Source organism: Oncorhynchus gorbuscha, linkage group LG11, assembly GCF_021184085.1.
Source record: "Oncorhynchus gorbuscha isolate QuinsamMale2020 ecotype Even-year linkage group LG11, OgorEven_v1.0, whole genome shotgun sequence".
Lineage (NCBI taxonomy): Eukaryota > Metazoa > Chordata > Actinopteri > Salmoniformes > Salmonidae > Oncorhynchus > Oncorhynchus gorbuscha.
Genome location: NC_060183.1, coordinates 45,462,768 through 45,474,949, shown reverse-complemented (window position 1 = coordinate 45,474,949; position 12,182 = coordinate 45,462,768). Strand labels below are relative to the sequence as shown.

The 12,182-nt window shown below is 45.4% G+C and overlaps 1 protein-coding gene across 1 annotated transcript; it reads left to right on the top strand.

Moving 5' to 3' along the window:
- The first annotated feature begins 9,139 nt into the window (after window positions 1-9,139).
- nkx6.1 (NK6 homeobox 1) lies at window positions 9,140-11,967 on the top strand. The gene is made up of 3 exons (XM_046368149.1): window positions 9,140-10,164; window positions 10,527-10,699; window positions 11,722-11,967. The coding sequence occupies exons 1-3, from the start codon at window positions 9,612-9,614 to the stop codon at window positions 11,965-11,967; spliced, it is 972 nt and encodes a 323-aa protein (XP_046224105.1). The 5' UTR covers window positions 9,140-9,611.
- The last annotated feature ends 215 nt before the right edge of the window (window positions 11,968-12,182 follow it).

Below are 12,182 nucleotides of genomic sequence, written 5' to 3'. Positions count from 1 at the left end.
TGCTATGTTGTTGTCTTTAGGTCTCTCTTTATGTAGTGCTGTGTTGTCTCTCTTGTTGTGATATATATTTTGTCCTATATTTATATTGTATTTATTTATATTTTGTTTTTAATCCCAGCCCCAGTCCCCGCAGGAGGCCTTTTGCATTTTGGTAGGCCGTCATTGTAAATAAGAATTTGTTCTTAACTGACTTTTCTAGTTAAATAAAGGTTAAATAAATACATTTAAAAACTTGTGGGTAATTGAACGCTAGTAACAAACTGCCTAGTCAAGACTGCCAACTAAAAGAGGCCATGGAGGACTACTGTTCAGTCGTGTGGTCAGGTGCCATAAAGAGGGACTTAGGAAAATTACAATTTGTTCAGAATAGGGCTGCACGGCTGGCTCTTAAATTTACACATAGAGAGCAAACCCTTAATAGACATTTACATTTTTTACATTTAAGTCATTTAGCAGACGCTCTTATCCAGAGCGACTTACAAATTGGTGCATTCACCTTATGACATCCAGTGGAACAACCACTTTAGTGCATCTAAATATTTTAAGGGGGGAAGAAGGATTACTTTATCCTATCCTAGGTATTCCTTAAAGAGGTGGGGTTTCAGGTGTCTCCGGAAGGTGGTGATTGACTCCGCTGTCCTGGCGTCGTGAGGGAGTTTGTTCCACCATTGGGGAGCCAGAGCAGCGAACAGTTTTGACTGAGCTGAGCGGGAACTGTACTTACATTTACATTTACATTTAAGTCATTTAGCAGACGCTCTTATCCAGAGCGACTTACAAATTGGTGCATTCACCTTATGACATCCAGTGGAACAACCACTTTACAATAGTGCATCTAAATATTTTAAGGGGGGGGAGGGGGTGAGAAGGATTACTTTATCCTATCCTAGGTATTCCTTAAAGAGGTGGGGTTTCAGGTGTCTCCGGAAGGTGGTGAACTCCGCTGTCCTGAGAGGGAGTTTGTTCCACCATTGGGGAGCCAGAGCTACTGTTGTACTTCCTCAGTGGTAGGGAGGCGAGCAGGCCAGAGGTGGATGAACGCAGTGCCCTTATTTGGGTGTAGGGCCTGATCAGAAGGTAGGGACTTAGGAAAATTAACTGGAAGCACGTGAGAGAACTTGGGAAGGTTGAACACTAGTCGGGCTCGTCTGGATGAGTTGTAAGGGATTGCAGTAATCCAGACGGGAGATGACAAGTGCCTGGATTAGGACTGCGCTTCCTGTGTGAGGCAGGGTCGTATTTGTTGTAGAGCATGAACCTATTGAGTTAGTTGAGAAAACCAGGATCAATAGTAATTATAGTAATAGTAGTAAATAAATAATATAATAATAATAAATAATAGTATTTGGTATTTTATTAGGATCACCATTAGCTGTTGCAAAAGCAGCAGCTACTCTTCCTGGGGACCACACAAAACATGAAACAAAATACAGAATGAAATAATACAGAACATCAATAGACAAGAACAGCTCAAAGACAGAACTACATTTATGTATGCTTGTCAATCTCTCATGGCTCAAAGTGGAGGAGAGATTGACTTCATCACTACTTGTTTTTTTAAGGAAGTGTTGACAAGCTGAATGCACAGAGCTGTCTGTTTAAACTACTAGCACACAGCATGGACACCCCATGCATACCCCACAAGACATGTGGCCAGAGGTCTCTTCACAATCCCCAAGTCCAGAACAGACTAGGGGAGGTGTACAGTACTACATAGAGCCATGGCTACATGGAACTCTATCCCACATCAGGTAACTGATGCAAGTGTCATGCAGGTGAATGAGGACCCAAAAGCGACTTGGCGAAAACAGAGTCTTTAATCCAGTAAAGTAATTCTACAAACATAAGACATAATTCCACTCCTAACCCTCGGGAAGGCACTTGAACGTAGCAGACTCAGACACCTGCTCTCCACGCAGCATCTGAGGGAAACACGACACGGCAGGGCGATACACAGACACAGCACGGTGAACAATAGACAAGGATCCGACAGGGCAGAAACGGAAAACAAGGGGAGAAATAGGGACTCTAATCAGGGGGAAAGATAGGGACCAGGTGTGGGAAGACTAAATGATTGATTAGGGGAATAGGAACAGCTGGGAGCAGGAACGGAGCGATAGAGAGAAGAGAGAGAGGGAGGAAGAGAGAAAGAGGGGAACGAACCTAAAAAGACCAGCAGGGGGAAAACGAACAGAGGGAAAAGCAAAATGACAAGACAATCTAAGACAAAACATGACAGTACCCCCCCACTCACCGAGCGCCTCCTGGCGCACTCGAGGAGGAATCCTGGCGGCAACGGAGGAAATCATCAATAAGCGAACGGTCCAGCACGTCCCGAGACGGAACCCAACTCCTCTCCTCAGGACCGTAACCCTCCCAATCCACTAAGTATTGGTGACCCCGTCCCCGAGAACGCATGTCCATGATCCTACGTACCTTGTAAATAGGTGCGCTCTCGACAAGGACGGGAGGGGGAGGGAAGACGAACGGGGGTGCGAAGAAAGGGCTTGACACAGGAGACATGGAAGACAGGATGGACGCGACGAAGATGTCGCGGAAGAAGCAGTCGCACAGCGACAGGATTGACGACCTGGGAGACACGGAACGGACCAATGAACCGGGAGTCAACTTACGAGAAGCTGTCGTAAGAGGAAGGTTGCGAGTGGAAAGCCACACTCTCTGGCCGCAACAATACCTTGGACTCTTAATCCTACGTTTATTGGCGGCTCTCACAGTCTGTGCCCTGTAACGGCAAAGTGCAGACCTCACCCTCCTCCAGGTGCGCTCCCAACGTTGGACAAACGCTTGAGCGGAGGGAACGCTGGACTCGGCAAGCTGGGATGAGAACAGAGGAGGCTGGTAACCCAGACTACTCTGAAACGGAGATAACCCGGTAGCAGACGAAGGAAGCGAGTTGTGAGCGTATTCTGCCCAGGGGAGCTGTTCTGCCCAAGACGCAGGGTTTCTGAAAGAAAGGCTGCGTAGTATGCGACCAATCGTCTGATTGGCCCTCTCTGCTTGACCGTTAGACTGGGGATGAAACCCGGAAGAGAGACTGACGGACGCACCAATCAAACGACAGAACTCCTCCAAAACTGTGACGTGAATTGCGGGCCTCTGTCTGAAACGGCGTCTAACGGGAGGCCATGAATTCTGAACACATTCTCGATGATGATTTGTGCCGTCTCCTTAGCGGAAGGAAGTTTAGCGAGGGGAATGAAATGTGCCGCCTTAGAGAACCTATCGACAACCGTAAGAATCACAGTCTTCCTGTTATGCAGGTGAATGAGGACCCAAAAGCGACTTGGCGAAAACAGAGTATTTAATCCAGTAAGATACTTAACAAAACAAAAGGCATAATACTACTCGTAAAGACGAGAACAGACTGGAGACTCAAGAACTGCAGGTTGCCTCGGGAAGGCACTTGAACCTAGCAGACTCAGACACCTGCTCACCACGCAGCATCTGAGGGAAACACGACACGACAGGGCAAAACATAGACACAGCACGGTGAATATAGACAAGGATCCGACAGGGCAGGTACGGAAAACAAGGAGAGAAATAGGGACTCTAATCAGGGAAAAGGATCGGGAACAGGTGTGGGAAGACTAAATGATTGATTAGGGGAATAGGAACAGCTGGGAGCAGGAACGGAACGATAGAGAGAAGAGAGAGCGAGAGAGTGAGAGAGGGAGGGGGAGAGAGAGGGATAGAAAGAGGGAAAGAACCTAATAAGACCAGCAGAGGGAAACGAATAGAAGGGGAAGCACAGGGACAAGACATGATAATTAATGACAAAACATGACACTTCCCCGCAGACAAAGGCAGACCGGTAATGAAGTCTAGGGCGATGTGAGACCATGGTCGAGAAGGAATGGGGGAGCGGTCTGAGACGACCGGCAGGAGGAGAGTTACCCGACTTAGTCTGCGCGCAGTCCGAACAAGCAGCCACGAAACGGCGCGTGTCACGCTCCTGAGTCGGCCACCAAAAGCGCTGGCGAATAGACGCAAGAGTGCCTCGAACACCGGGATGACCAGCTAACTTGGCAGAGTGAGCCCACTGAAGAACAGCCAGACGAGTGGAAACAGGAACGAAAAGGAGGTTACTAGGACAAGCGCGCGGCGACGCAGTGTGCGTGAGTGCTTGCTTAACCTGTCTTTCAATTCCCCAGACTGTCAACCCGACAACACGCCCATAAGGAAGAATCCCCTCGGGATCAGTAGAAGCCACAGAAGAACTAAACAGACGGGATAAGGCATCAGGCTTGGTGTTTTTGCTACCCGGACGGTAAGAAATCACAAACTCGAAACGAGCGAAAAACAACGCCCAACGAGCTTGACGGGCATTAAGTCGTTTGGCAGAACGGATGTACTCAAGGTTCTTATGGTCTGTCCAAACGACAAAAGGAACGGTCGCCCCTCCAACCACTGTCGCCATTCGCCTAGGGCTAGCGGATGGCGAGCAGTTCACCCACATCATAGTTGCGTTCAGATGGCGACAGGCGATGAGAAAATAAGCGCAAGGATGAACCTTATCGTCAGACTGGAAGCGCTGGGATAGAATGGCTCCCACGCCTACCTCTGAAGCGTCAACCTCGACAATGAATTGTCTAGTGATGTCAGGAGTAACGAGGATAGGAGCGGACGTAAAACGTTCTTTTAGAAGATCAAAAGCTCCCTGGGCGGAACCGGACCACTTAAAACACGTCTTGACAGAAGTAAGAGCTGTGAGAGGGGCAGCAACTTGACCGAAATTACGAATGAAACGCCGATAGAAATTAGCGAAACCTAAAAAGCGCTGCAACTCGACACGTGACCTTGGAACGGGCCAATCACTGACAGCTTGGACCTTAGCGGAATCCATCTGAATGCCTTCAGCGGAAATAACGGAACCGAGAAAAGTAACGGAGGAGACATGAAAAGAGCACTTCTCAGCCTTCACGTAGAGACAATTCTCTAAAAGGCGCTGTAGAACACGTCGAACGTGCTGAACATGAATCTCGAGTGACGGTGAAAAAATCAGGATATCGTCAAGATAGACAAAAACAAAGATGTTCAGCATGTCTCTCAGAACATCATTAACTAATGTCTGAAAAACAGCTGGCGCATTGGCGAGACCAAACGGCAGAACCCGGTACTCAAAATGCCCTAACGGAGTGTTAAACGCCGTTTTCCACTGTCCCCCTCTCTGATGCGCACGAGATGGTAAGCGTTACGAAGGTCCAACTTAGTAAAGCACCTGGCTCCCTGCAGAATCTCGAAGGCTGATGACATAAGGGGAAGCGGATAACGATTCTTAACCGTTATGTCATTCAGCCTCGATAATCCACGCAGGGGCGCAGAGTACCGTCCTTTTTCTTAACAAAAAGAACCCCGCCCCGGCCGGAGAGGAAGAAGGCACTATGGTACCGGCGTCAAGAGACACAGATAAATAATCCTCGAGTGCCTTACGTTCGGGAGCCGACAGAGAGTATAGTCTACCCCGAGGAGGAGTGGTCCCCGGAAGGAGATCAATACTACAATCATACGACCGGTGAGGAGGAAGGAGTTGGCTCGGGACCGACTGAAGACCGTGCGCAGATCATGATATTCCTCCGGCACTCCTGTCAAATCGCCAGGTTCCTCCTGAGAAGTGGGGACAGAAGAAATGGGAGGGATGGCAGACATTAAACACTTCACATGACAAGAAACGTTCCAGGATAGGATAGAATTACTAGACCAATTAATAGAAGGATTATGACATACTAGCCAGGGATGACCCAAAACAACAGGTGTAAAAGGTGAACGAAAAATCAAAAAAGAAATAGTCTCACTGTGGTTACCAGATACTGTGAGAGTTAAAGGTAGTGTCTCAAATCTGATACTGGGAAGATGACTACCATCTAAGGCAAACATGGGCGTAGGCTTGTCTAACTGTCTGAAAGGAATGTCATGTTTCCGAGCCCATGCTTCCCATGAAACAACCCTCAGCCCCCGAGTCAATCAAGGCACTGCATGTAGCACCCGAACCGGTCCAGCGTAGATGGACCGACATAGTAGTACAGGATCTAGATGAAGAGACCTGAGTAGTAGCGCTCACCAGTAGCCCTCCGCTTACTGATGAGCTCTGGCCTTTACTGGACATGAATTGACAAAATGTCCATCAAATCCGCAATAGAGGCACAGGCGGTTGGTGATCCTCCGTTCCCTCTCCTTAGTCGAGATGCGAATAACTCCCAGCTGCATGGGCTCAGTCTCTGAGCCAGAGGAGGGAGATGGTTGCGATGCGGAGCAGGGAAACACCGTTGACGCGAGCTCTCTTCCACGAGCTTGGTGACGAAGATCTACCCGTCGTTCTATGCGGATGGCGAGAGCAATCAAAGAGTCCACACTGGAAGGAACCTCCCGAGAGAGAATCTCATCTTTGACCACTGCGTGGAGTCCCTCCAGAAAACGAGCGAGCAGCGCCGGCTCGTTCCAGTCACTAGAGGCAGCAAGAGTGCGAAACTCTATAGAGTAATCCGTTATGGATCGATCACCTTGGCATAGGGAAGCCAGGGCCTAGAAGCCTCCCTACCAAAAACTGAACGGTCAAAAACCCGAATCATCTCCTCTTTAAAGTTCTGGTAATTGTTTGAACAATCAGCCCTTGCCTCCCAGATAGCTGTGCCCCACTCTCGAGCCCGGCCAGTAAGGAGTGAAATGACGTAAGCAACCCGAGCTCTCTCGCTAGAGTATGTGTTGGGTTGGAGAGAGAACACAATATCACACTGGGTGAGAAAGGAGCGGCACTCCGTGGGCTGCCCGGAGTAGCAAGGTGGGTTATTAACCCTAGGTTCCGGAGGCTCGGCAGGCCAGGAAGTAACAGGTGGCACGAGACGAAGACTCTGGAACTGTCCAGAGAGGTCGGAAACCTGAGCGGCCAGGTTCTCCACGGCATGGCGAGCAGCAGACAATTCCTGCTCGTGTCTGCCGAGCATGGCTCCTTGGATCTCGACGGCAGTGTTACGAGCGTCTGTAGTCGCTGGGTCCATTCTTTGGTCGGATCCTTCTGTCATGCAGTGAATGAGGACCCAAAAGCGACTTGGCGAAAACAGAGTCTTTAATCCAGTAAAGTAATTCTACAAACATAAGACATAATTCCACTCGTAATGACGAGAACCCTCGGGAAGGCACTTGAACGTAGCAGACTCAGACACCTGCTCTCCACGCAGCATCTGAGGGAAACACGACACGGCAGGGCGATACACAGACACAGCACGGTGAACAATAGACAAGGATCCGACAGGGCAGAAACGGAAAACAAGGGGAGAAATAGGGACTCTAATCAGGGGGAAAGATAGGGACCAGGTGTGGGAAGACTAAATGATTGATTAGGGGAATAGGAACAGCTGGGAGCAGGAACGGAGCGATAGAGAGAAGAGAGAGAGGGAGGAAGAGAGAAAGAGGGGAACGAACCTAAAAAGACCAGCAGGGGGAAAACGAACAGAGGGAAAAGCAAAATGACAAGACAATCTAAGACAAAACATGACAGCAAGCAGTAGAATCACATTTTAACAAACAGATAACAATACACCTTATGGAACAGCGGGGACTGTGAAGAGACACACACACAGGTACACACACACACACACTACACTCTACACATACATTGTAATATTGTTGTATGGTGGTATTATACATTTTGTATTGTAGATATATAGTGGTGTAAGATTGTTATATGATGTACTGTTTTATCTTTTATTTTGTGTGTGATGTAAGTGCCTTAATGTGGCTAATTGGGATCCCTAGTAAATACAAATGAATAAAAATACAGGGGTAGCCTACTCGAATCTGAGCCTGGAGTTTTGGAGGAGCCTACTGCTTTCTGTTCTCCTTGGTAGTTAAGTTAGATGAATGTCACTGACTGGCCAGACATCCCACTCACCCAGAGCCCTATATTTCTGAATCAGTGTCAGGTTAGAGGGGGGGAAATTACAATCACCAGTAGAGGTAGAGGTCCAGATTTGAGAAAAAGTAATGTAATTTCAAGTTGATATTAGGGAAATGCAGAATCCCATTAAGTGCAGTATTAGATTCTACCACTGGGTGTCACTAGTCTCTGTCTTGCAATCATTCAGTCGTTCTTTAGGAACAGCTTGCAATGTGGCATAGGGAGGCCTACTCAAACGTTGATCCATATCAGCCATATATGAGCCATTTAACTTGTATTCCAATGCAGAATAATATTATTGACATCCATTGTTCAAGATTTTTAAATCGTCAGTAGACAATTCACTTAATAGTTGTTGGTGCATTTGATTTGGCCACTCTGGATTGATAGGCTGGAAGACTGGGCATAGGCTATGATTGATTTCAAGTCAATACCTGTTGAACAATATCCCAATAGATAATTTTACAATTATGTTGGCAAAAAGTCCTAGTATGAATTCATATTCGAATAGTGGAAGTGTTGTACTCAATTGATCTTATTAGGCTGATCACAGACACACACACGCACACAAACTCGTGCCCTGTTTTCTCAAATAGGAAGCAATCAAATAACCTATTGTTTCAAAGTAGTTTTGAACCTAAATAAGTGGACTACAAAACTGGATACAAACGGCTAGGCTACTCAAGGCTATATTTATTCCAAATTTAGTTTGGGCTTCATTTTCATGATGGCCCTCCAACATAAACGAAAACGTTAGGGCTAGCCTACTATTTGATCTTGTTGAACGGACAATAAATATGTCTTGAGTCATATTTAGGTCCATGGCTGAAAGTATCTGTCAATAGCCTAAACTACAGCTTCTTCAATATGAATGGGTATGGATAGACAAAAACTACATTTGGATATAGTTACCTAGGCTACTAGGCTATGTCACATGATGAGCACATGCAGATGTCCCTTTATCTAAAAAGTAGATCTAGAATTGACTGGATTGATTCTGTTGCTTTTGTGTTTTGGCTAATAGTGGGTCGGGTGGCAACTCTTTTAATGTGCAAATCAAAGCTATGATGGAGAGCCAATGAGGACACACTCCTAAATCCTGTTGGCGCTCACGCTTGACACACCGACTACGTCACCGTTGGGTTACCCAATCGCAACAGAAACACCCCGTCTACTTTCTGTTTTCTACTCTCAAAGTTTTTACTTTTGCCGTAAAAGACAGCGGAAAGTGATGATAATGTTTTATTATCTCAATGATCGTCTTGTGCATCGGAAAGAAATGGTGTCGTTTTATCAATAGATTTCAAATATTCAGTAATATCATCTCTAAAGCAGTCTGTTCAAGTTAGCGAGGACGACGTGGGAAATTCATCCTATTTGAACGATTTTATTCTCAAGATTTGCAAGGTTGAAGAAGCGGAGTTATCCCTGTAATAATGGGTATTGGATCTCGGCTAAATTAATCTGGGATTTCGTCTAGCATGGTTTCGTTTTAAAACACGAAATTTTCATTTTAGAGACAATTTTTCAGGCGCTCAGTTTGCAAATGTTGAAGTTGGGCTAATATAGGCCTACCTCCAAGGAAACTTGTATTATTCTGTCTGTTTAATGAGAAAAACTTTGCATTATCACTTGAGAGCGTGAGCATTGCGGGTATTTTTGTTGTTGACAAAACCGTCGCATTTACCTATTCTCGGTTATGTTAGCCGTGGGGCAGATGGACGGGTCCAGACAGAGCGCTTTCCTCTTAAGCACCCCACCTTTAGCAGCTCTGCATAGCATGGCGGAGATGAAGACCCCACTCTACCCAGCCTACCCGTTATCTTCCACCGGGCCGGCCTCTTCTACCTCACCTACTGCCACCTCTCCAAACCCCGGTGGCATCCCGGTGTCCTCACCGGGGATCAAACCATCCTCCGGAATGTCATCTCTCGGATCCCCCCATCAATGCAGCGCGCTAGGAACACCTCATGGAATAAACGACATCCTCAGTCGTCCCTCGATCCTTACCCCAGGAGCTGCTGCTGCCGTTGCTGCGTCCTCTTCTGCCGGAATCTTGTCCGGAATGCCCCGCTTCAGTAGCTTGAGCCCCCCGCCACCCCATGGGCTCTACTTCAGCCCCAGCGCTGCAGCAGTGGCAGTGGCTCGCTACCCCAAGCCGTTGACAGACCTTCCAGGCAGGACCCCGATATTCTGGCCAGGAGTCATGCAAAGCCCACACTGGAGAGACGCCAGATTCGCATGTTCACCCCGTAAGTAACTAGTCCACGTTTTTGAGCTATCTGAACTTCAATTTAACTTGTTTAAAAAAAAAGTTAACGTATAGGCTACAGGGGTTACTAATAATTCCCCAGTAGCCTATGGTATTTATTCCTAAAAACCGAAGCTGATCTGACTTGAATGTCTAGCTGCAATGTGCATTATTATAATGTCCCGAACAAAAGTTTATATTATAACAGCTCAAATTCAATTGATTATGATATCATATGAGAACATTCTAACATTAGGCCTATTCTAATATCATATACATATTAAATAGCCTACTATTGGCATATTCTATCAATAGGCTACATTTAGTTTAATGGACTAGATGCTTTATGTTTTACATTTTCAGATCAGAATTCTGTACTGCTCGACAAAGATGGAAAAAGAAAACATACACGTCCCACCTTCTCTGGACAACAAATATTTGCCCTGGAAAAGACTTTTGAACAAACGAAATACCTCGCTGGGCCAGAGCGAGCACGACTGGCCTACTCGTTGGGAATGACAGAGAGCCAAGTGAAGGTAAGACATATTCTGAAATAGTCTTTATAAAATCCAACAATATGCATAATAATATTGTTTGATAAGTAGCCTGTAGTTAGCCTGCAACTAAAGGGGAGCACACGTCTCTCCTCTTGTAGACTCTGCTACTCAATTTGAACATTTCTCAATGTGAACATTTCTCAGTGCCTCAATGTTTTGTCTTTCGTTTCAATATTCCTAAATAGAAAGATATAGCCTACACTGTTAGTTGAAGTACCTAGTGTATTGTAGACAATGTTTGGTCTTTCGTTTCAATATTCCTAAATATAAAGATATAGCCTACACTGTTAGTTGAAGTACCTAGTGTATTTTAGACAATGTTTTGTCTTTCGTTTCAATATTCCTAAATAGAAAGATATAGCCTACACTGTTAGTTTAAGTACCTAGTGTATTTTAGACAATGTTTGGTCTTTCGTTTCAATATTCCTAAATATAAAGATATAGCCTACACTGTCAGTCGAATAACAGCGGTCAACGAATCTAAATAGAAATGACTGTCTATTGCATTTCATATGAATGAATCGCCAAATAGGCCTAATTGTTGTTATAGGCACAACTATAAATATTTCTAAAACATTAGTATGTATATTTAATAAATTATTAATAAAGTAAACTACAATTTAACGAAGCATTTCGTTAATTTATGTCATGCAAATGAGTAAATAATGGTAGCAACGTTTTGCAGTGCAGAGCAGCATGTAGATGTTTGCAAACAACATGGATGGACGCAAATTAAACCTATATTATCTCTTTAGAAAAAATATTTTGTCAATTTTTCGAAACGAACGATTAGAATTAAATATAACCTACTATTATTTGGACATGTGGCGACTTCACGTGACCTAGGCATATGCCCTTTTCATTTGGCATATCAGCAACGTTTGTAGGCCCAGGCTACATAAATGATATGCAAATTATGTCTGATGGTTGTTAATAAATATCTTTGCAATAGATTAAGAGGTTCTTTATTTGCATGTAATCAATGAATATCAACTTTTTAGGTGTGGTTTCAAAACCGAAGAACTAAATGGAGAAAACGGCACGCGGCTGAGATGGCTTCGGCAAAGAAGAAGCAGGATTCTGAGACCGAGAGGCTGAAAGGGGCTTCGGAGAACGAAGATGATGATGATGATTATAACAAGCCGTTGGACCCTAACTCAGACGACGAGAAAATAACACAACTACTGAAAAAACACAAACCAAACTCCTCACTCCTTATTCATACGTCAGAAAACGACAGTTCGTAGACAGACAAGGGGGGGGGGGACGACTTTTGACGCAACATTACAAAGTGGAACTGGTGCAGGTTGTCCCTTTTCTCGTCCAAGTTTTGAAATTAATACATTTGCACGAGGACGGAGGACGCATGCCAGATCAAAGGAATAGACCGCAATTTTGTAGTCTGGATCATTGGCCAAAACATGGACTCTTCAATTTATAGAAGTTTCAGCATTAAGAAGAT